Source organism: Theropithecus gelada, chromosome 3 (genome assembly GCF_003255815.1).
Source record: "Theropithecus gelada isolate Dixy chromosome 3, Tgel_1.0, whole genome shotgun sequence".
NCBI lineage: Eukaryota > Metazoa > Chordata > Mammalia > Primates > Cercopithecidae > Theropithecus > Theropithecus gelada.
The window spans coordinates 20773632-20799175 of NC_037670.1; the positions used below are offsets into that span (position 1 = coordinate 20773632).

General features: G+C 50.9%; 1 protein-coding gene across 5 annotated transcripts in view; it reads right to left on the bottom strand.

Moving 5' to 3' along the window:
• The window catches only part of ABCG1 (ATP binding cassette subfamily G member 1), an 81161-nt gene extending 57353 nt beyond the window's left edge, over positions 1-23808 (bottom strand). For 2 of the 5 annotated variants that reach the window (XM_025378972.1, XM_025378970.1), the window contains exons 1-2: positions 20555-20707; positions 13960-14203 (exon numbers count right to left, since the gene is read on the bottom strand). In XM_025378972.1, coding sequence (XP_025234757.1) covers positions 13960-14203; positions 20555-20596 — 286 coding nt within the window. In that variant the 5' untranslated portion in view covers positions 20597-20707. Of the gene's footprint in view, positions 1-13959; positions 14204-19818; positions 20036-20554; positions 20708-23702 lie in introns of those variants that run through there. The other 3 variants (XM_025378974.1, XM_025378971.1, XM_025378975.1) reach the window with 2 other exon arrangements.
• Positions 23809-25544: the final 1736 nt, after the last annotated feature.

Below are 25544 nucleotides of genomic sequence, written 5' to 3' on the forward strand. Positions count from 1 at the left end.
GCTCTGCTACTTATAGCCCTGTGACCCCGGACAAGGCTCCTCCACCTCCCCTCGCCCCTCCCCTCTCAAAGGGCAGCAGTGAGGCTCATGGGAGCATGGAGGTGTGAGGCTCTGAGCACACTGCCCGGCGTCTAGGAAACGCTAAGTCAACAGTGGCCACCAACTAAATCCTTGCTCTTTCCCTTTCATTTCTAAAGCCTAAGGTATCAAGCCACACTTAACATTTAGAATGAGAACTAAAAGGCTTTGATCCATCTTAGTGATTCTAAGATATTATGATTTTATTACATCACATATAAGAAGGGTAGCCATGGTTTATTAAGTGCCACATGCTGGTCACAGTGCTTCACAGGTATCAAGCTATTTGATCTAATAAGGTGGATATTTTTATTATTAATATTTCCTTTTTACAGGAGGCATAAGTCACCAGTTGCCCTGCTAGTGGGTGGTGGAGCCAGTTCTGAACCCAGACTCTCTTACCGTGGAGCCCACATTCCCAAGCTCTGTCCTATACTGCCTCCTCCTTTACCGAGGGCATTTTGCTAAAAAGTGCTACACCTGGAATCATTTTATTGAAATAAATAGGGGGAGAAAGAAAATTTTAACTAAGCTTCACATATAGTTCAATTCATCTTAACCTCCTTGTTACATATTAATTTAGTATTACCGCAAAGGAGAGTAAGTGCATTTTCTATAAAGCTACAACATTAATGGATTTACAGTAAATATTTGCAAATCCAAGAACAACGTTCACACCCTGCCAATGGGTGTGAGACAGTGGCTCCCACCAACCCCAGCGCTGCTGCCACCTCTCCCTGCCACGAGCTGAAAACCAGAGCAGTGGGCACGACATCCTCAATTTTCAGTCATGACCATCTAGCCACAAGACTAAAACACACAGGAGCTGATAACATCTCACATCCTCCTAAGATAACCTGCATCAACCTTGCCAATGAGCCAAATTCTGAAGTGTAACGTTGCTTGCCAAGCTTTGTTTCAATGGTGGAAATTTCCATCCAGTAACTCACAAATGTAGAAACTGAAATATAAATAGTTCAAAGATGCAAAGCTTGTCATCCAGCGATCTGAAAGTACTTGAGAGAGCTCTCAGAAATAATAAGACTGTTACCTGTCTTGTACACGCAAGTACACAAGTCTCAAGATAGAGGGATTTAACATGTCTGAACTTAGTCATAATATGAGCCATGAGTAAGAAACCAGGAGAAGTCTCAGAAAAGGAACCATACAAAAATTCCCTATGAGGACAACTCCAGCGAGCATGTAGCCCATCTTGGGAAAAAGCAGAAAGCTCAGGGTGTTGAGACTTGAAATCCCCATTTTGTGTAAGAGACGGCACTTTCCGTGCTGCCCGGGCAAAGGCCCTCACTGCTCCTGGCCACAGCATCTTCCTCCCTCAAAGGGAATGGGGAGAAAACCTGACTGCAGGGTTGCTGCAAAGACAGAGTAAGTTACTGCTCACAGACTAATAAATACCAAGCTAATACTATTATTATTAGAAGGAGAAGTATTTGGCTTCATGAAACCAAGAACACAAAAAAACAATTTTTAGCAAAATTTGACCTGTAACATTAAAATACCTTGAGCACTACTGGGTGCCAGCCCTGGCTGTAGTGATGACCTCTGCTATTCCTCACTCCAATCCTCTGAGTTTGGTACTCGGAACAGCCCTTTCTGTAGATGAAAAAACTGAGGCCCAGGGTCACATGGTTAAGAAGAGGCGGACCTGGTATTCAAGAGCAGGCTGCTTGACCCAGAATCCAGGCTCTTACCATTCCCCAACCGCCCCTCCACCCATCCACGGTGCTGTAAGTGAGGCCAAAGAAACAGCCCTCAGAAACCAACTGCATGAAGCTTAGTCAGAGGTGGCTCATGGGTTTGACATAGTAAGGGAAGATCAAAACAGCCCAGCATCTCAAGGCTGTTGTTTTTCCTCTCTACTTCTCTCTACCAAGCTGTCTTTAAGGGTAAAAGTATATGCTCTTCTACTGTGATTTAGCTTTTTGTGATTCCATTCATTCATTTGCACGCCAGCTCTCAGCCAGGTGCTGGCTGGGCAGCTGAGATGCAGGGGTAACTTTGGAAGCTCAGAAGAGAAGCACAAAATCCCACGGTGAGCGCCATAAAGCCATGATCATAGGAGCAGAGGAGCACGATCATAACCAGGAAAGACTCTCCTGGCCACAGGGGAAAGGGTGAATGAAGGAAGGCTTCCCCTAGCCTGGGGAGATGAGGTGGGTTCTTGGTAGAGGGTGTGTCCCAAAGAAAGCACAAATGCTAGAATGACAGGCAGTTCAGCCTGGCTAGCCCATGGGGAGTGGCTGCAGAGACGCGAAACTGGGAGAGAAAAAGGGCTCCCAGGGAGCCCTGCTGGCCAGGCTGTTCTTTGAAATTCATATTCTAGAGACTTAGCCAACTCAGAGATTGAGGGATAGTTCTCAAGAAGCACAGAACGCCCCTGGGAAGACAGAAGGTGACAAATTGGCGCTGCCCATTTTCCTCTCTAAACCAGATGAAATTCAGAGAAAGGCTGCTGGGTTTGGGCCAGGGCATGTAGCACATTTATGACAACTGAAGGGGAGGAGGCCTAGAGGCACAAGGCTGGATGGCCTCCTGCTCACACCATTCAGGACACAGCCATTTTCTGGACAAACTCATTTGCAGATCTTCAGAAACAGGAAACCTGCAGCTTCTGCTGTAACTCCTAACGTGAGCGCTGATAAATATGAAACTTAGTGAAAGGGCTCTTCCCTTTTTCAACAGACTTTTGTGTAGAGTCCATTCTCATGTTAGTGACACACATCCTTACTGTAACACCATAGTTATCGTAGATGTACCTTCCTTCTTGTTGCAAAGATTTTCATCCACTACCATCTCTGGTTTCCTGTGTCCACCCATTGGCTTAGTGGGTTTTGGCTTGGAAACTGTAATTTCTATATGGGCTTACAGAAATGCGAGCTCCACAGCCACAAAATCCAATAAGCAAGCAGGCAACGAAAACCCAAGACTGCAAGGAAAAGCAAGCCCTTGGGTCTCTTTGCATTTGGTCAGGAGCCCAAAAGGTTGAGCAAAGCATCTGCAAGACGATGTTTAACATTTCACAAAACACCTAAATTATGCCCGAGGGAACTAGTCCCACTGGGTGTCTAGAGAATGCCCTGGTCTCCAGAGACAGCAAAGCGTGGCACCTCTGAATCCACCCAGGTGGCCCCAGGCCTTCCAGTTACTCAAATAGAGTACAGCTGGTGGAAATGATGTCTGTTATCACACTTACGGGTTCACACACAAAAAACTATAATAGATGCCCTGGAAAACACGCCGTAAAGTTCAGCTGTGATCTGTCCTGGCCTCTAACCTGCCCAGGGTGGAAGTGACTCGTCAGGCAGCCGGGAAGCGTGACCTTGCAGCATGATCTCCGGATTCCAGCCGGCTTAGCGGAGCCAACGCTGCAGATTCCCAAGGGCAATTCCAAGGTTCCAAACCCCATCCTGGCCATTTTTCAGTGCTGACCCCAGAGAAGCCTCAGACATGCTTGGAGCCCACCCCACCCCAGGAGGCCCTGGCTCCCTTACAGCTCCACCCTACACTGTCAGCTGAAACCAAAACCAGCACGTTTTATAAGGAATCAAAAATCACCTGTCTCCTAGGAAAATTGTGCCACCTGAAGACCTGTAAATCAAAAATAAAATTCAAAGGCAACCATCCCCTGCAACCACGGGGATAGACTCCCTCCTTGGCCATGGCACTCTAAAATTTCACCTGAAAGACTGCTTCAGGACATGACAGGAAGTGGGGGTCCGTCCGACATGCCTTATCATACCCTATAACATTAACATCAACACACACCTTAAGTCTGATATGAAGTATTTACGGTCTGTTCTCTCTCAAGCCTGCTGCCTGAAGGCCTCATCCGCATGATACAACCTAGGTCCCCACAGCCCCGCATGGTAATCCAGACATCCCTTTCTATCGATAATAACCAATTAGAAAAAATTTTAAATGTACCTATAACCTGGAAGGCCCCCTTTGGGCTGTCCCACCTTTCTGGACGGAACCAATGTACATCTTAAAGTACTGATCACTGCCTCACCTCTCCCTAAAAGCATGAAACCAAGCTGTTTCCAACCCTTTTGGGCACGTGTTCTCAGGATCTCCTGAGGCTGTGTCACGGGTCATGATCACTCAGGATAAATCTCTTTAAATGTTTTAGTTTGACTCTTTTCGCGGACAGACCTCTCTGATTTAAACAAGAGTCTGGAAGATTCCCGCAGTTCCCCGACGCTGCTGAAGCCACAGAGGCGCAGACCCCACACACCGGCGGGCCGTTCCCCTGCGGACGCCACACCAGCATTTGCGCGTCATTTCCATTCCCGGGGTCTCCCAGTCACTGCTCAAGCCTGAAGGGACCGCAGGCCGTCCCGGGTGGCAACACCTCACCCTCAGATCCACACTGGCGACTCTTCGTACTACCAGGGCTCTCGGGCTTCCTGGCCCGGTGTTCCTGGACCCAGGGAGGGGAACACGAGGACGTGCGGGGCGCTGGGATTTGCACTGCCCGGGTGATTCCCTAGGCATGGGGCCGCCCCTGTCCCAGGGAGGCTGCGACCCCTGCTCAGGGCTGCAGCTGCCTCCTCCCGCTTGGCAACAGCGCCCGGCGCCGGCAGCCAATCGCGCGGAGCGCCGCCGCTCAGCCGCGGAGGTTACTAGCGAGCGTTGACCGGGAGTAACCCCGGCGCGGGCGGCGGCGGCGGCGGACGGGCGGACACTGCGCACGCGCGGCGGCGCGCACCCTCCCCGCCCGCACCTGCGCGAACTAGGGGGCTCCGGCAGCGCTGTTTTCTCCCGGGCGTTGAGCTCCGGCAAGGGCGCGAACGTCGCCCTGCGTCCACAGGCCTGCAGAGTCAGCATCTGCACCAGCCAGTGAAAGGACGGGCTTTTACTCAGTATGGAGAGCCTGCGTCAGAGCTGCCACTCAGTGGGCAGAACATCACCACGGGCCAGGATGAATCCCGCCCTGGGAGGGAACGTCTGGGTGGAGGCCAGGTGGCCTGATAACCCCAGGGCCAGGGTGGGCAGAGGTGTCCAGTGCAGCCCCCAGCCAGGTGCGGGGAGCTCGGGACAAAGGACAGAGGCCAAAGATGCCCCCATACCTGCATCTATGAAAGAATTCCCGAAACACGTCCCCCAGGAGGCCTTTTGTAGCCCTTCATTGTCAGCAGGCTTTGGGGTTTATGTCCTGGGTAAGGAAAACTCAACACAGCTCATTTTATTACCTGGGTCTGAGCGATTGCGAGAGATGAGTTCTCAGTGGCGCTTATAGAGGCAGGGAGTTGGGACCCCAGGTGTTAAGTCCAGTGCTGGACCTGCCGCCTACCTGCCAGCGGTCCTGGGCAGGCCCTTGTCCCCGTACCACCCTCCTTCCCTTCTGGAGAAGATGCTCATACTGATGTGTGTCCCATGCCGCTCCCCTAAGACTTAATGAGACAAATCGCCAAATAAAGCAAACACGATTTGCTCAGTAAACACCAGTTATCTAAAAATAAATAAATAAAAATAAAAACAAAAAACACGGCTGGGCGCGGTGGCTCAAGCCTGTAATCCCAGCACTTTGGGAGGCCGAGGCGGGCGGATCACGAGGTCAGGAGATCGAGACCATCCTGGCTAACATGGTGAAACCCCGTCTCTACTAAAAATACAAAAAAAACTAGCCGGGCGTGGTGGCGGGCGCCTGTAGTCCCAGCTACTCGGAGGCTGAGGCAGGAGAATGGCCTGAACCTGGGAGGCGGAGCTTGCAGTGAGCCGAGATCGCGCCACTGCACTCCAGCCTGGGTGACACAGCGCGAGACTCCGTCTCAAAAAAAAAAAAAAAACAAAAACAAAAAACACCTTCTCCCAAACCTGTGGGAGAAGAGAAATAACAACTGAGAAATCCCATAAAACTCCTGCCAAAAGGTTCACTTTCAAGATAGGCAGTTGAGATATCAGAGAGGGGGACTTTTTTGGTTGGAAGGCACCAAGTTGCCTTATAACAGTAAAAGAAACAGAAAGAACGTGACTCAGGTGCTGCCCTTCCAGCAAGTTCCATCCCTATCAGTTTATAGACAGCAAGAACCTTCCAGCAGGGACACCTACCCGCTGCCCTGCCCCCTGCGGATGCTGCTGTGATGCCCACCTCCCGAAGCAGGACTCTGATCTCATTTCCTGCAAGGGCCATGTACTTCTTATTTCCTCCTCTTGAGGTAGCCCTGGATTGTAATGTATTTGGTTATTGTTCTGTACTTGGCTGGGCTTTTCCCCTTCATTTGTGAGCTCATTTCAAGACCAAGATTAACTTGATCTGCAGAGTTTCAGAAAACAGAACCTGGATCCACAAATGAACATTGCCCAGATACAGATTTCAGCTCAACAGACAGAAGCATTTTCTAAGAATGAGAGTTGTGCAAACATAGCCCGGCTGCCTGGGAGGTGTCAGTTCCTGGTTGCTGGAAGTGCTCAGACAGAAGCTGGCTGTCCCTTGTCAGGAATGGTGCGAGAAGACTCCCTCCATGGGGCAGGAGGGCGGGCTACAGCAGCACAACTCCTTTTGGCTCCAAGATTCGGACTCTAAATATAGGTCTCAGCTGGATGTAATCACAGCCCTGAAGTCACCCTGGTGTGTCTTGCTTTTGACACCAAGTGCCATTTACCCCACAGAGCACGGAGGTGACAAAACAGCACACAGCTGACAAAGTGGGAAGTAAAACTCTTGGCTGCAGGTCAGACTGGATCCCTGCAGGCCCACTCGCCACCGCTCATGACGGAAAACCCATCTTGTTGCCTTTTCTCACAACGTGAGCAAAAACAGTCGGCACTGGGGACATTTTATTTGAGAGTAAGCTTTCCCATGCAGGTGTCAGAACTTCATCCACGTGAGTTTGATGGAGAATGCACCTCCATGACAAATCCCTAGTTTTACCGTTTAGTCCTTCAAGATATATTTAATCTGACCCACATGGCTTTCTTTGTTCATCGCTAATCTGTTGATTCTAGAACTGAACTCAGAAAGAGCAGGTGTATGGTTCTAAACATTTCTTTCCTGCCAATTTATAAACAAAAGAAACGGTGTCGTGTTCAGCAAAATGTCACCTTTGGTTATTTCTTGGACTGGTGGATTAGGTTCTGGTTTATAGGGAGGGCCTCCATTTGAGAATGTGAACTTTTCAAGATACAAGCCTATTCAAGGCAGTAGAGGAAGGCAGGGGGGCACCCACCATGCAGGTGAAAATGATCGTGGTAAGAACATCCTTCAACAGTTAAACAGTGACACCAACCCCCACGGAGCAGAGCACAGTCCTACAGAGTCGCACTGAAGGGGCCAGATGGTTCAAGAATACGAGCACTCTCTGGGAAAATGACAAAGTATTAACATGTCCAAATAAAGAACCTGCCAATCCAAAGGTGGCAAAGAGAAAAGGAGACCCCAAGGCCAATGTTGGCAGAGCCATCCGAGCCTTGTCCAGGGAGGCTGCCACAGCTAACAATGCCACACTAAGGAGTCACACACCCAGATCCCGGCTCCCAGCTGGTGAGGGTTTGGTTTCCCATGCAACATGCTCATAGGGAGAGAATGTGTGGGCTGGAGGGGAGCATCTAGGCCCCTTGGATGTGAAACCTGTTCAAGAAAGTAGCAAACCCCTTTGGTCTTGCACATAGTGGCTAAACATTCATCTCATATGAATCTGCTGTGAGAGCTGGTCCATTCTCAACATTTTTTCAAAACCTCTTTGGGACCCTGTAAGGCAGAGGGGTCAGAACTCTGCCGGAAGACCTCATCACCAAAGGAATGCTACCCCTCAGGGCCTGAGTGGCAGCCCGCCTACCCACCCCGGGCACCACTAAGAACCTAGGAACTGGCCGCAGCAGGGAAAAGAAGGGTTTTTCCAGTCCTCTGAATTCCCCAAGGCAGACTCAGGCATTCGGCTCCTCTTTGTCAATGCCACAGCCTCAAGCAAGCCATCCCTGCAAGTGGCCTGGGGCCACCACACTGCACCAGGAATCAGCTGTAGCCTCCAATAAAGGTGAAGGACTGAAAGAAATGTCCTGTGGACCCACAAGAAAGCCCACCTTAGCATAACAGCCTCGAAGAAGCACCAAAGTAACTCACTTATGCTAGGGAACTATCAATCCCCCTTCAGCCTGAGGACCTGCCCCTCTGAAACCCCCTAGCGACAGGATCTCCACACTCTGCCTTTCACTGGGCTGCCTCCCCTCCCTGTTCTAGCAGGTTGGATCAAGTCACCAGCACTTGGTCGGAATCCAGTCTTCCCTTAATGGAATTCCTGAAAGGAGTTATTAATGGTGCCTTCCATGCACTTTAGATGGTCCGTCATTACAGGCCTTGTGAAATGGCTATGGAAATTATGAGAAAGCAACCCTGAATTTGAGAAAGGTGTCCAAATGCTTAGGAGCAAACCAATACAGATAATCTGACTTGGTGCTGCCCAGAATATTTAACCCCTTCTGGTTTTTGGCAAGGATGAGGCTGGAGGGTTGGGTTTCAAAGCATGAGGTGACATGGCGTTCCATCAGAGCATCACCATGTGGAGGCCACGGCCTGACTGCAGATAGGAAAGAAAATGCTCTAAAGCCCCAGGTATGGCTACGTTTGTTCTCAACCTGAACTTCGCCTCCAGGTAATCTTAGGAGGTGAATTTGATTTCTGAGAATCGCTTCACCTGTTGGAGAGAAAGCACGCCATGCACATCAACCTCCCCTTCCTGGTGAGGAGAGGGAAGCTGGAGCCTCTCCAGAGGGACAGGAAATCCCTGTAAAGGGCCAATGGCCACTGACATCCAAGCAGGCCAATTAAAAGGCCAGTTTACAGCCAAGACAACCCCAAACCATTTCATAACATGGGGCTGGGCACAGCTGTGCCTTGGTTGTCCAGTCTTCTGCCCACGTCAGGGCTAAGCACTTGCTATGCTCCTTTTTGGCCTGAAATCACACAGACCTGGTTCTGAGTTCCTTCCTCCCCAGTCCTATGACGTTGGTCACATCTCTGAGCCTCATGTCACAGTTTTCCACAGGGAGAATACGCAGATCCTTCCTGAATCAGCCCCATGAGCCAAGTGGATTGAAGAACGGCTCTCATTCAGTCAACTATGCCTGGAAACCGCCGGGATCTCCTGGGAGATGGGCAGTGTACAAGTACCCAAGCATTCCATTTGTTCGTTGTGGCCAGTCACACCCTAATAAAATGAGACCCTTGTGTGAATGGGCTCTGAAAGCAGCTTACAATAAGATCTGTTCATCCCCGTCATCTTTACCTAAGAAGAATTTTATTCTGTGAATTTGCTCTTAACCACATTCCTAAATATTCTCAGCATAGTGTCTACTCTGTAGGAAGCAAAGGCCGCTAAGGGTGAGGACGAACAGCTAAACCAGATCACTCTGATCTGTCCCCAACACAGTTTGTGTGACAACACCAAAGATGGTATTGTTCCAAGCCATTTGTCCCATTGGCACAAGCTACGTGAGTGAATTCCTTGAGGGAGAGTAATTACTGTATCCGAAGCCGGGGAAATTATCCTTGGGGTGTACTCCTCTCTCCTGAGAATAGTTCCTCTCACAATTACGTTCTTTGCTAGGAATCTATTATATGATCTAGTTTTCCCTCCAAAGACATCATTAATCATATGGTGAAAATGTAACTACAATTGAAAATACAAGATGTTTTGTTAAAATGCCATATTCAATGCTTAGTAATCGTCAAGCTCAAAAATTTTAAAGAATCAGTGCCTGGCATCTCCTTCTTTAAAATACCGCTACTGTTTCCTGCATGGCCTTTCTTGTAAGAATTGTAAAGTTCACCTTCTTTAAAATAATTATGTAGGACTTCATGAAGTTATTCTGGTCACAATGCCCAACTTTGCTATGGCATTCTATGTTGAGTTTGTATCGCAGCACCATGTTTTGGGTGAAATCACGTGAGAAAAAGTCTTTCCTGGAAACAACTGGAGTGGTCCAGTGTCTTTGTAATGGGAAGGAACTTGGACTGTGAGTCAGAACAGCCCTGGCTCTGCCTTTGAGAGAATCAGCTCTGTGCCTGAGATCCTGTTTCCTTTGCCCTACTGTGAAGCATGGGACCAGGCACTTTCTTTCTTTTTTTTTTGAGACGGAGTCTTACTCTGTCCCCCAGGCTGGAGTGCAATGGCCCGATCCCAGCTCACTGCAACCTCCACCTCCCGTGTTCAAACAATTCTCTTGCCTCAGCCTCCCGAGTAGCTGGGATTACAGGTGCCTGCCACCATGCCTGGCTATTTTTTTTTGTATTTTTGCTAGAGACAGGGTTTCACCATGTTGGCGAGGCTGGTCTCGAACTCCTGACCTTGTGGTCCACCTGCCTAGGCCTCCCAAAGTGCTGGGATTACAGGCGTGAGCCACCGCACCAGGCCAGAACCAGGTGCTTTCAAAACTCCTTCACTTCTCATCTTCGGAGACACCTCCCCAGCAATGCCAGGACATCCAGCCTTAGCGTGATCATTACAATTCACTCAATGCATCAAACTGAATTTTTAAAAGGTGAAAACAATGGACTTGATACAGACAGCAAAATGAATACACTGAGAGCAGTCAGAGAAGTAGCCCCTGACCCAGCGTCACACTTGGGGTCGCACAGAGATGATGCCAAATACAAACTCCGCCACCGTGAGAAGAGAGAAATGCAGAGCAAGGCTGGGCTCTGACTTCTCGGCCTAACCTAAGTGTGGCTGGGACTGAGACCACCGCCAGCAATCAGAGGGACAAAAACAGGAGAGGGAGGAACCCATCTATGGGAGGAACAAAAGAGGCCGACTTGGAGGACCAACAGGCGCAGAGGCCGACCAGGAGAGTGGCGACCCGTGTGGGTGAGGTCCAGAGAGATGCAGCTCCTCCTGCAGCCCCAACACAAGATCCACATTGAATGCGCATTGTTATTGATTGTCCTGGCTTTTAGTTGGGGAAATACGGTACCCAAGTTGGAGCCAACTGGATGCAGCACCCAAGAGCAGGCTGGTGTTGGGAGAACAGTGGGCACAGAGAGGGCTTCTGCAGCTAGCACCCTTTGGCAGGAAAAACTCTTCAGCAATGGCAATCAAACCACCAACAGCAGGAAACCCTGTGGGCACCAGAGTCTCCAGGAAGAGCTCTGCTTCCTTTCTGGCTGCATGGACCCTGGCACCCCATAAGGCCCTGTGCTAGGCAAGGCGTGGCCACCGTGTCGGAGTGCACAGAGCTGGAAATTGCTGCCTTCATCCCAGGCCTGCCCCTCTCGAGCCCAGGAGCATGGGCAAGTCCCTTAACCACCGTTGCCTCAGTTTCCTTTCTATTCTGTGTGCTGGAGTGATAAACCATCTAGACTCCGAATTGCAGGCACCAGGAAAAAAGGAAAGGATGGGGCATGCAGGGGAGGAGGAGCAGGGAGAGGGAAGACAGACACAGGTGCTGCTGTGGCTGGGGAGGGCAGTGGGGAGGAAGCCAGACAGCAAAACTACCCTTGGCCCCCACCCCCAAAGAAACCAGCAGCTGGAACACACCAGATACATCCTGTCTGTCAACCCCTCTGGCTCCACCCATTTCTGACTCATGGGCAGGTCCCTTGGGAGCCCATTTTGGGCTCTTCCCCTGCCTGAGCCCACAAGGTTACTGTAGGGCAAGTCTCTATCTGGTGGCCACCCCACCCAGGCTGCGCTTCTTAGAATGGACAGTTGGGGCTCCTCCCTCACTAAGAGCCATTACCAGCTGGCTAACTGTGATGATTCATGTGATCAGTTTAAACACTTAGAGAATATAGGGGTGACGAGTCACATACTGGGTGATGTGGTTTGGCTCTGTGTCCCCACCCAAATCTCATCTTGAACTGTAATCCCCACGTGTCAAGGGAGGGACTGGGTGAGAGGTGATTGGATCATGGGGGCGGTTTCCCCCATGCTGTTCTCATGATAGTGAGGGAGTTCTCATGATCTAATTATCTAAATGTGTGTGGGTTCTTTTGCTCTCTCTCTCTCTCTCTCTCATGCCACCATGTAAGACATGCCTTGCTTCCCCTTCACCTTCTACCATGATTGTTTCCTGAGCCCTCCCCAGCCATGCAGAACTGTGAGTCAATTAAACCTCCTTTCTTTAAAAATGACCCAGTCTCAGGTAGTTCTTTATAGCAGTATGAAAACGGACAAACACACTGGGTAGGGGAGTGATACTCTTCACTTGCAAACACTGGCTACAGCTGTGTGCCAGGCTTATGCCAAGACATTTCAAGCCCAGATGCCACCAGGTTTCAGATGTCTACATTTCTGCATTACAGCCCATCTTCACTTTACAAGACACCGTTCCCAGCATTTTCTACCATCATGACAACACTTCCAAGGCCACACATAACAGACGGACAGGAATCACTCTATGTTGCTCACTGCTTTGCCACAATTTGTCTATATGGACAAATGAAGCCAAAACATGACATGGTGTCCTGGTTTCTTGATACATTTTCCTATAAAAAGGAAGAAGGAGAAGGCTAGAATCCTATGCTGAAATTTCAACAGGATCAAAAGAGTGGGCCCACATCTGAGCCTGCCACAGAGCTGCTTTCTTAACAGAACAGGCTGGCATGCTCTGAAAATGCAAGTATTGCATCACAATGCTATATACCGTTGTCTGTTGAGAAGGTACTGAATCTGTTTCTGGTTGTGCAAACATAGACATAGAGTTACCCAGCCACCAACTGGGCTTGCAGGTCCCAGGGACCAGTCTGTCAAAGCTCTAAAATTGTGAATGCAATGAAGACAGGACTGCCAGTGCCAAGGGTCTCAAAGACTTAGCTTCAAGAGGGTAGAAAAACAAAAAGAAGATAATAAGGAAAAGAAGAAAGACAACTAAAAATTTAAACTGTGAGTCTTGGTTGGTCTTCTTCAAAATGAAAGAAGGGCTGAATCCAGTTTTAAGTTCAAAGTCCTAAAATATTAGAATATTCCAGGGGTACCTGGAATATTTGTATTGTTCCAAAGTCCTCCCAGATTTTCAAGTTGCTTTCCATGATTCAGTAGAAACTAGGGACCACGGTTTCTTGATGAAGTCTGACGCGTCCTCTGCCTGTCAGCTCCCCCAACTCACCTGTCTGATCCACTTAGGAGCAGACAATGGGTGCATGGAGCAGAAGGAGATAAAGGATAAATTCCACAAGAAGAAACAGATCAGGCTGGAAAAAAACACACCAACCCAGGGTGGCATTAACTCCACAGACCCTGAAACTCTAGAGCCAGGAAAGATTGCTGAGAAAACTCAAACTACCACTCATCAATTCCCTGTAACATGCAACAAGCTGGTGGCAAACTCCTGCATTTTGTGGCATTCCAGACACCTCCTGAGCTGAGCTCCATCCTCTCTGCTTTTTCTATTTTTATGTATACAGCTCATTTCAACAGTTTAGTTTTCTTTCTAGCCCACCACGACCACCCACAAAAGAATCCTTTCAAGATGGGTCTCTGGAGAGGTCAGTCTAGGTCGCTGGCCACTTTTTAACACTTCACGCTTGGGAGGGGGCACCTGTCTCCCATTTTCCTCTGGGTGGTTCAAAAACAGTTCCATCTTGAAAGATGGACATGAACAGCATCCACAAAAGAGGACTCTCTGAGCATGTGCCAGAAACAAGCACACTTTGACACCCATCAATCTTTGTGAAATTCTCCATAATGACATCGCAGAATTTCAGAGCCCCACGAACTTTGAGATCACCAAATCCAACCTGTTCATTTTATAGGTGAGGAAAATTCAGCCAGAAAGCAATAGAATAAATTGACCACCGCAGTGACAGCGTCGGGAAGAGAAGCTCAGCCTTCCAACTTCCAGACCCCAGTTTTGCCCAAACAATGTGTTGCCTCCTTCAGAGGCTCCTCCCAGCTTGATACACAAAACAGCCGCCCTCCCTACCTTTCTTCCTCCACCAGGGTCCTTCAGGAACCGAGTAGGAAAGGTCCCTGAATTCAATGTTCACAGCTGCCCTCCGAGGCAAGGAGGAGAAGCGCTGGGCTTCGGTGAGGTTGTTATCTACTTTTTTCAGATGCCCATTCAGCAGGTCCGTCTCAGCGGTCTCCATGCTGCTGGACACCACCTCATCCACCGAGACACACACCGACTTGGGCTCCGTCATCTCTGCAGAGTAACTGCTGGCATTCTAGAAAAACCAGAGGAAGCAACAAGACCTGTTATAAGCTGCATCAAGAGAAAGAACATGAAGAGATTCACCATGAGGCTCAGGGTCATTGATTATTAATAGCAACACTTTTTCCACTGCAGGAGCGCCTTTGGCCCCAGGAGAAACGTGCCTACCTACAGGAATTTGTCATCTCTGTCACATTTTCTTCTATTAAAAAATGCTTAAGGTAAAGTGTTACGCTGATCTACAAGTCTTACTTTGGAATCATAAAATCGAATCATAAAACTATACTCGATGAATCATCCATTACCTCAAAGAAGAAAACACTGGCCACCATAAGCAATGATCTGTTTACAGTCCCCTCATTTTAAAAACCTCCATAAAGACACACCAGGCGCCTGAGACATAAATAACCGAGAAAGTTTTATTTACACTGAGCTGTTTTGTGCCTCTCTCGCGTAATCTCATAAAAATGTCTCAGGAGCAATGACCTCACCTGGGCTGCTGAGTTTTGTGGGGACTGGCCTTTGTATTTTGCATTTAAAATTTCCAAGTCACTTACAACTCTACTCTCTTGCTACCTCTTCATAAAAGCGCTGAAAAGTCGGAATGGTTAATATTTTTTAATCTGTTAGACAAACAAGGAAACTGAGACGTAGACAATGTAAGGACCGTGTTCCAGGTCCCACAATCAAGTGAGTAGCAGAAGTTATCCCAGAATCTGAGTCATAAAAAAATATATAGGTATTCATTTCGTTGCATCATAAGAGTACCTAATCGTTTGTAGCTACCATTGGCTTTTAAAGCTGCCTCTGGGAGTCAAATGAAGTATCACCGATTGCCAAGAACCCGGAAGTATCCATGCAAAGAAAGGAATATCCTTTTTTAATGGCCTGGCAACCGTGAGCAGATCAATAAGCTTCAGGTACCTTCAAAACACGGGAGAACCTTGGGGGAGCAAATTGCTGTGCTTGTTCTTGCTGTCTTCCAAGTCGAGAGAGAACATCTCACAGTGCCAAAAGCACACACACACCCCTTCCGGGCATCTTCTACCTCTGAAGGCCTTCACGAAATCAAAACTTAGCTCCCGGGCTATAATACTGTGTGGCTAAAACTAAAGGTGCTGAGCGAAACTCTGACAAAGCTGAGCTTGGTCTGCTGGTCCCGGGCATGCGGGATGTCTTGGATGCCCACGTAAGTGGGTTCCCGCATCCTCAAGCAGAGCTGGGAGGGTGTATGTGTGTCTGACAAGCGATCCGCACTCCTCAGGGGTCTGGTGTGATGATAAGATGCAGACCCCAAGGGAGCGACCCCGAAGCCTCCTCCCAGCTGGTCCTGATGCCCCTGTGGCAGGGCCTCTTGGAGGAGCTGCTGCCCCATGCCCCTCAGCCTGCCTTCTGGGCTCCTATGCTGCTGCCCCAAGTGTTTAGAGCTCACTTTGATTCCAAAAGGGCCCCCAAAGCCCCAGATCTGGGCCTTGGAGGGGGCATGTTGACAAAGCTGTGGAGAAAGACAGAGGGCTCAAGGCCTGGTTCCCCGTGTCCGTTTCCATCCCCACCTTGCTGCCCAAGTCAAGACAGAACGTGCTGGGTGCTGCCCAATCCTGCTGGCAGACGTGGGCTCTGCCCCGCGACCCCCGATGGCTGTGTGTGCAGTTGAGGGTAAGGCCTAGGGGGCTCGAGCAACTCCTCTCCTATTGTGGGCCCCTCCACCTCCACCCCAGGAGGCCAGCTGCCACACACCATCTGCTCCCTCTCCCCAGGCACCCATTGCATGTATGAGCCCCTGCTGAAGCCCAGGGACAGGTGCTTCTTTCCTGTGGCTGAAGCCCACACTGATACAGGGTGAATGGCCACCACACCAGCCATCTACATTATCACCAGGGCCCGACTTTCTCTGCTAGACTCACTCTCGGCTCACTCACTCACTCTCTCACTCCCTCATTCACTGGACAAACTGAGCACCAGATAAAGCCCTAGGGTCAGCAATCAGACAGACAGACATGGCCCCTGACCTGGCAAGCTCAAGTTCAAGATCCGGCCCAGGCAAGAAAACAGGCAACTAGCTACAATAGGTCAAGGCAAGAGCCAGGCGGAAAGCATAAGTGCCTCCGGATTGTTGAGAATCTCAGCTGTGCTTCTTGATGCCTTGGTTATTTTCCTCTGGGCAGTCGCCTTGAGGACTCTTGGTCAGTGCATTTTCCCCATGTGTGCCTATGATCTGCTTCTTTCATTTTGAAGAAGACCAACTAATTAGAATAGGTCAAGGCAAGAGCCAGACAGAGAGCATACCATGGGTAACTCAGAAGGGATATCTAACGCAACACACACCCTGAGATGGGGAGACGCAGGACAAAGTCTTTCTGCAGAAATAGAATCTTAGCTGAATTTAGCAAGGTGAGATGGAGGGGTGCTGGCTCCTGGTGGCCTCTGCTAGGGAACAGCGTAGACAAAGTCCCACCAGCACAAGACAGTGAAGCATCCAGAGACCTGTAAGAAACGCAGGGGCTGGAGTGTAGATTTGGGCTGGTAGGGTGGGGGCAGGAGAGCAGGGGGCTTTAGAATAAGATGAGACTAGAGGGGTAAACAAGGTGCCCATGGGGAAGGGCTTGCCAACTTGGTTAAGGGCTTTGCATTTTATCTAGAGATCTTTGGGGAGCCCTGAAGGAATAACAGGACCAGAACTGTGAAAGAGTCTCCTGCTGTGCGCCAGGTGGGGTGATGGTGGCCTGGATCCGCTGGTGGTAGTGGGGCTGAAGGCAAGGGGACAGGCCAGGAGGATAAAACTGGGTGACTAAACTGATTTGGGAGTAAGAAAGAGAGAAGCCAGAATCAAGTACATGCAATGTAAAGTATTAAATAATAATGACTCATGCATGCTAGGTAAGTGATTATAAACAATAGTGTTTATTGATCCAGCAATTACCATGTGCCTATTAAACTCTAGCCTATATAGTTTATGCCCCTTATTACCTCCACAACTCTAACAGGGACAGGGGCCCTGGGAGCTGGGATGACCATCTCTAGTTCAGAGGAAGTATTGGAAGTGCAGAGACATTGTCTGACTTGCTTAAGACCCTGTGATTAGGGCGTGGCCGGGCTGGGGCCCTGCTCTGAGCGGCTTCCAAGTCTGAGACCACAAGCCTCTGTAACGGCCCTTGACTGTTGCTTAGCCTTCCACGGGTGAGTTGTGGGTGTTTTGGCATCTTTCAGCCCTTGTCCATTATAGGAAAACCCACACCAGGGAAATCATGCAGCCCCACCCCCAAATAAACCAACAGCAAAGCAATGCATACAGTTGACCACCTTCCCTCCATGGCATCTAACAGCCTCACCCAATTAATAAAATCTTGAAAACTGTGTGATGCAAGGCAGTGGCCTGTCAGTCCGAAATAGACCAGCTCTCTGGAAACACATCCTCTGATGAGAGCTGCCGGCAATGTAGGTTACAGCGAGTTTCTCCTTAGCCTCCTGAGTTCATTAAAATTAAAACAAATGCATCTTCTCTCTTCATTTTTTCCTTTCACTCTTCTGTTTCCCTATCCTACTGAAGCATTGTCTTTGACCTTCCCCCACCCCCGCACCGGGCCACATATGATTTGTGCCGCACAATACATTGTAAGTCATAGTAAGTTCATTCATAGATGTGGAATGCCAAAGAGACCCTGTTAGGATTATTCCTGGCTGCTGTTCATGGGAAATTTTCCTGGGCGCTGAGCAGAGTGGCCCGTGATTACAGTTTGAACCCTGGGCAGATAGAGATGCCTATTTAGCTGGGGAGCATCTTTAGCAGTCAGTAAGCCACCCAAAGTGAATGGTGAGCCACATTCACTCCATTTCCACCAGGAACACAGAGATAGAAACTTTTTCTCCCAGCATTAGGAGGAAGTCGGGAAACAGGAAGAGGAGCCAGTCAGCAGCACAGTTAGCACGCAGCTGTCTGTCTTCTCTCTTTGGTTCACTGCTGCCAGCCTTGGTACCCACCTAAGCATCCTAAGCATGTAAGAGAAAAATGCGCTGACCAAGAGTCCTCAAGGCGACTGCCCAGAAGAAAACACCCAAGGCTTCATACCCTTAACTGAGCCAGAGACCAGATCACACTTGAGGGGGTCACTCGCAATCCCAGAACAGCTCCAAATACCACCCTCCCACTAGAAACATTTGCCACCCCTTGCCTGCCCACTGAACTCAGGGACTCCAGCATGTTCTCCCAGGTGCCTGGCTCACCCCTAGGCACCTCCTTTGACTCACAGTTCAGAGGATCCACACCAGGATGGACCCCAGAGCAGGGAGGTGAAGGAAAAGCAAAATTTAAGATCCCAGGTATCTCTGAAGGGCTCTTTGTTCGTGACTTGGCCAGAATTTATTTTCTTTTTAATTTATTTTTCTTTTAACCCTACAGCCCCCAGAATTCCCAGGTGATCTTTCATTCAAGGACTAGCTGGGGCCTAACTCTGCTTAGCTTCTACCATCAGACTAGTGCTTTCAGGGTGGGACAGCTGTGCGTGAATAGAAACGTTTAAACTTTTTTTTAAAGTACCAAGTTTTCAGGGAGGAAAATAATTTTCAAAACAAAATAATGTTCTCCAAAACAATGAGCCCAGCTGTGACTGTCTCCACGTGATAACAAAACAGTTGAGCTCTGGAGGCTGTATCAAATCATAATATAACACTTAAAAAAATCTTGGTATTAAAAATCTGTACCTTAAAACATCGGATTATTTTTCTACATGTCCATTATAGCAAAACCCACACCAAGCCACCTTTGCAGCTCTAAAAGGAATTCAGGAGTTACCTAGCATCTAATATAAGATCAATAACTTTCTCTACCTGCAACTAACATCAATAATCTCCTTCATTTTCCATGGTCAACCCCATTTAGGTTTCCTAATAGATAAATAAATAAGTGCAAGAGGCAGAATTTCCAAGTGTTGCCCAAAGATTCAACCAGAGAAAAAGCAAGTGTCACCGGGAGGGAAACAGCTTTTCCGTTTTGTTCAATGCCTCTTCTACGTAGAAGCCACGCAGGGAAGACAGGGCAGCCCAGAGAGGGGAGTCAGACTGCGGGTCTCCGGCCCGGGCTCTCCCCTCCTCCACCCACCGCCTGGCCGTGTCTGCGGCCCCATTCTTATCGTTTACACAAAATCATTATATAATGAGCTGGCGAGGCTCCGTATGTTCTACAGTAACCTGTTTGGAATCATAGGATGCAGTTGTCACAGCAGAGCATGCGCAGAAACCTGGCTACTTTTTTTTTTTCTCTTGAGCTGAAGGCAAGAGGTAACTGTCGGTCAAATCCTGCTCAGCCCTGCTGACTTCAAATACAGGATGCTAAAAATGAAATACAGGGGAGGGGCGGGGTGAGCCCCGGAGCGTGCCATGCACTGTGGGCTTACAGCCTCGGGGAAGTAATATTAGGGTAGTAACTACACAGATACACAGCGTGGAATACGAAAGACTTTCCATTTGTACTTTAGCTACCTATACGATGCTAGTGTGCGGGGCGTAGACATGAAGGGCCCTAGGATAAGGTGAGGTGGGTGGCTGGGGGCCTGATGATTGGTTCGTTGTTTGTTCCTAATGCCAGAAAACCGGAAAGGGAGATTCCTGACCACCCCTGGGAACAGCACTTACAGTAACTGTCCAGCGATGAACTCGCCGACACCCCGCCATCCCTCTCCGGAGCTGGGGGGAAGTGAGATGCGCGTCCCTGTCACCACCGTGTCTCTCTCCGGCGCGTGCAGAAAGGCGGCCCGCAAGAATCCGGGCTTGCCCCTCGCGGGTCTCCCCGGGCCTTAGCCGCCCCCTCCCCGAGTGGGTCCGGGAGAGGCTGTCCCCGGGAGTGCAGTCGCAGGCTCCAGCTCTCTGGGGGCAGCTCCCTCTTTGGTTCCCCAGACCTTGCCTGGCGTTCCTGGGGATGGCGCGAGAAGTCCCCAGTCCCCAAGCCCACAGCCGCGCGCGCAGGGCTCCCCCTCTTCAAGCTCCTCTTCCCTCCAGCCCAAGCTGCGGCCCTTCCCCAGTCCCTAGTGCACTCTGGGTCCCAAGCGCCCCACGTCCCCCGCCCGGAGGCCATCAGGTCAAGGCCATCGGTCCACTTGTAGGGCTGCTCGCTGCCCCCGCCCCACTCCCGGCCCCTTCGCCTTGTCAGTGCTCTCGGCCGGTGCAAGGGGCATCCCGAGGCTCCAGGTGGCCCAGGCGGAGGGGCGGGGATAGCGATCGGAGCCGGGCGCCTCTGTAGGGTGCCCTGGGTCAGCGCCCAGAGGACGCGCTCCAGGGAGGGGTGTCAGGTCGAGTGTGCGAGTCTTTGTGTGTTTCCTGCTCTCCTTGAAAATAAAACCGATCCCGGCGGGCGAAGGATGCGCTCACTCACCATGGCGGTGCCGACCGAGAAAGCGGCCATCAGACAGGCCATGCCCCGGGGGCGGCGGCGGCGGCGGGGACGAGGCTTGAGCCTGCGCTGGCTCCGGGCTTGGCCGCTGCGCGGGGTGCGGGCTGCGCTCGGGCTCCGGCTGGGATCCGGCTCCGGCTCTGGCTCCAGCGCGCCCGGCCCCGCCCCGCGCGCGCAATTGGCTGGCACCGAGGGGGCGGGCAGGCCGGCAGGTGCGCGTGCTCTTGTTTTGCTCCTGCGGGGGGCGGTGGACCAGGCCCCCTGAAGCACAGGTTCCGGGAGCCGCCCGAGCAGAGGCCTCGCAGGCGCCATGGGACCCCCCCCCCTGCCACCCCGGAAACCCCGGGTCCCGAACTCGCGGGGGCTGGGCCTGCACGGCCCGAGTGAGGCTGCTGGGCCACCCGACAGATCCTGGGATTCCCAGGCTAGGAAATCCACAGCCTCCAAGCCTCAAGCGGCTGTGTGATGGGGCCAGAGAGGGAGCGTCCAGAGAGGGAGGGCGAGGGCAAGGGGGCTTCCTTCTTGCTGCTGCTTCTTCCCCTACCCCCACCCCCGCGGTGTTGGGCAGCTCTCTGCCAGGCAGGAGCTTGAGGACTAAAGAAAAGATGACCACTCCAACACCCCCAACAGCACTGGTATGGGGTGACCCCTGGCAGTGAGGCAGCGTGTGCACTAACACATGTGACATTGCTGTGCCTCAGCCATGGTGCTAAGTGCTGGGTTACAAAGGGGTGCTGAGTGAAGACGGCCAGGCCTCTGCCCTCTGCTCACCCCCAAAGAAAAAGAAGGCTCATTTTCTGCAGACAGAGGTGTTTCCAGAGCAGGGTTCAGAACCTGGCCATAGCCGTGTTCATGGAACTGTATAAGGAATGACACCAGGGCACCCTCCCATGTGGCCCCAGGCTGGAATATCAGATGGTCCAGCATCTCTAAAGCCCTTATTATATGTAAGTGGGGCCATTTCCTGGTAGCCATGGTGACAAGGCATTCTTTACTCCCAGTCTCAGGCCCTAATGCTTTTGTTAAGTTGTTTGCCTGTTGGGACGAAAAACAGGAATGCATTTCTTTTCATTTCCAGCACACCTGGGTCCCCCCCTCCCAACCACACCTCAGATGAGCCAGGTCTGTCTTTCTCCTCACATAGAAAGGAGGCACAGCTTTTTATGCCAGGCAGGTAGGTGGACTTCACACCCACAGGTCAGATGACCCTAACCAAATTCTGCCCCTCAAATCAGAGAGAAAGGAGACGCGGTTATGAGTTTAAGGGGAGGCCCTGCCTTTGTCTGAATGATGTTTTCTCAAGAATCGATCCGCCAAGCACAGTGGCTCACGCCTGTAATCCCAGCACTTTGGGAGGCCAAGGCGGGAGGATTACGAGGTCAGGAGATCAAGACCATCCTGGCTAATACGGTGAAACCCCGTCTCTAATGAAAATACAAAAAACTAGCCGGGCGTGGTGGCAGGGGCCTGTAGTCCCAGCTGCTGGGATGTTGAGGCAGGAGAATGGCATGCACCCGGGAGGCGGAGCTTGCAGTGAGTGGAGATGGTGCCACTGCACTCCAGCCTGGGTGACAGAGCGAGACTCCATCTCAAAAAAAAAAAAAGACAAGAAAAAAGAAAAGTTGATCTGTTACCTTGATTTTAACCTTGGCTGAGATGAAGAAATCTGACTGCTGTGTTTACCAGGTGCTACTGCCCGGGTGCCAGGCCTAGGAGGCTGTGTGGTGCCTTAAACATACACCACAGGGAGGCCAGTAAAGCCTGAGTGTGCTGGGAAGGGGATTCAGATCCACAAACCTAGGGAGCGTTTACGCCAAAATGCAGAGAGGAAGGTGCCTCATGGCTGGAGATGGGAACTGGTGCCCAGCCCTGGGACCCACCTTGCCCCAGAAACAGACAGGCCGTGGAGCAGAAGAGGAGGCACGGAACACAGCCAGGGAGGAACTGCCCATGTGACCAGGGCAAGCGAGGGATGCCTGGGTGCCTGCAGCGACATAATTTCTGTCCACTATCCATCCTCCTCACTTCCAGGAATGGGCCCAGAATTTCCTTCTAGACATTCCCCCTCCTCTACCTCCCCCCAGTTCTCTGCCCCAAGATTTATGTGGGATTGATCGACCTTCAGCTCGAGAATAGGCAATTTGGCTTCAGCTGGTCGATGGCTCCCATCCAGCCTGGCCATCGTGGCTGGTCCGGAACTGGAAGTGTGAGGCAGTGCTTACTGGGCTGCTGGGAATGGCCAGGGGGACGGTGTGTGGAGCATGAGGATGAAGTCAGAGAGGGAAGACACTATGCCGGGCCCTTGTTGGCTTTGGCTGCTGGATTTTCTATTGCAGGATAAGTGAAAGGGTCCTCACTTATCCATCTGTACAGTGGGGTCAAAATCCTCACCACATGGGAAATAAGGCATGGCAAGTGCTTTCTACCGTGCCTAGCACCCAGCAAGCATTCCACTCTAGTCCTTGATGTGTTCCCCTCCAACGCCTGATCAGGGAAGAAGCCAACAGTAGTGCAGCACAGATCTGTGCCGCTCCTATCAAGGCTCTTGGTTGTAAAGGACAGAAACTCCAACTGGCTTAAGCTAAGTACAGAAAGGTTCAGAGTGCACTGGTTTCAGGCCTGCCGGGACCAAAGACCTGTACTACTCTGTCCTCAGCCCCTGGTCTCTTGCTTTCTCCATGGCTCTGGCCTTCCCAGGTGGTCTTCCCTCTGGCAGGCTGTCTCCGCATGGCCCCCCAGCAGCTACAGGCTTGCTCCTATAGCTGGCAGCAACCACTGCACCAGGGGGTTGCCAAACCCCGATGGGCCTGGTCTGGTTCACATGGGATGAAATGAGAAGGTTAGACTCAATGGGACCATGAAGAAAGACTGGGCGTGGGTGCCCAGCCAAGGCCATTCAAGGCATTCTAAGTAGCACCCTGAGGATCAAGGGGAGCTCTCAACAGGACCAGCTTAGTCCCAACCCCAACAGAAATTTATGCTAAGACATTGCTGACAGGCGAGTCCTACTGGGCCTGATAATTTCCAGTGGGGAGCCGCTTCCTGTCTGTATTAGTCTGTTTTCACACTGTTGATAAAGACATACCTGAGACTGGGCAATTTACAAAGGAAAGAGATTTAACAGACTCACAATTCCCCATGGCTGGGGAAGCCTCATGATCATGGCAGAAAGTGAAAGGCATGTCTCACATGGCGGCAGACAAGAGACGGAGCATGTGCAGAGAAACTCCCCTTTATAAAGCCATCAGAGCTCATGAGACTTATTCACTATCGTGAGAATAGCACGGGAAAGACCAGCCCCTATGATTCAATGATCTCTGACCAGGTCCTTCCTACAACATGCGGGAATTATGGGAGCCACAATTCAAGATGAGATTTGGGTGGGGACACAGCCAAACTATGTCACTACCTCAGCAGGCAACTCACTCCATTATTAAGTGTTGTCACCACTAGCAAACTGAACCTGTGTCTGATCGGACTCCCTGTCACCCTGACTGCTCTGTGTGCCACAGCAACATGGTGTCACTCCCCAGAGTAGGCCCTGGCCAGCCAATGATGGCACCAACATTCTTTCCAGACCCTTGTTCTCTGGACCAGACGCCCCCAGTCTCTCCAGTGTGGCTTCCTAGAAGACGCCCTTTTGTCCCACTTTCCCCTTCTCGGGATGGGTGCCAGTTCCTCAGTGTCCCTTGTGAAATTCAGAGCCCACCAAAGAACACCTATTCAGTGTGATCAGGATGGAACAGGCCAGGGTGATGTGCTCCTTCCCTCTGGAGGGTCTGCATCTATTAGCACAGCCCATGTTGGCCTTCACTTGCAGCCAACAGCATCACCCAGTCGACTTTGAGTGGAGTCAACGGAAGTCTAGGTCTGTGGGAAGAGAACTCCTATTCCATCTGGCCTTCCCTGTGGTGTCCCATTTTAGGAGTGTCTGATTTATTTCTGTGGACTTCCAGCTGCTGAGGCCAAACATGATGGGGAGAAAGAGGACTTGGCCTCTGGCATGAGGATCCTGCACTTGGTGCTTGTGAGAGTGGGTGCAGGGGAGTCACATGTCCAGGTGGGCCTGTGGTGGGGCAACCCCTTGTCCCTGGTGAGTTTCTGCAACCAGCCGGGCCACTGGGGTGAGACTGGCTTGGTGCCTCAAATTGCCCCATCTTCTGCAGGACACCAACCACAGGTCTCTGAATCCCTGGTTCCCCTGCAGATCTCTCTGCGTCTCCACGAGGGCTGAGGCCAGCCTGCACGCAGCCTGCCATTGTGCACACAGACCTGACCTGCCTGCTGTGTCTTTGGCTACTTTGTGCTTCACTGTGTGGCCAGGCACATCTCGCTCACTTGATACCTCCCCATTTCATGGAGGGAAAAAAAAAAAAAAAAAAAACAAAGGAGGCTGTCCCTCTGCCCCTTTGCCCTGCTCTTCTCTGCACCATGCCCACTGCTGCCTGTTGGCAATATGAAGTATGACAGTTTATGGGATTTTTTTCCCCCAAAGTCTGGAAACTGGGTAGGAGAAGGGGGAGGAGGATGCAGAGAGGTGTTTGTCTCCTTGCTTGCTTTTCACAACCCAAATCTCTGACTCTGAAGATAAAAGTTCCCAGCCAGTTAAGAAGAGAAGATGCTGCCCCAAGTGTAAGCAGGAAAGAGGGGCTTGTGGCTATCCTGTCTGACACTGGTGAGCGACGTGAGGGAGGGAGAGACAGGGATGAACACCGTGCCCTTGCATCCCAGGCCGAGATGATGCAACAGGAGATCATGCTCGAGAGGCATCCCTGTGGCGAACTTGCCCTGGGCTGGGCCTGGAGACCTCCCTTCTGGTCAGCCTGGTCCCGGCCCTGTTGGCTTCTCTGACCAAGGGAGGGAGAGAGTGTACGTGTGTCTTAGTCCATTCTGGCTGCTGTAACAAACATCTTAGACTGGGAAATCTGTAAACTACAGAAATGTATTGTTCACAGTACCGGAAGCTGGGAGG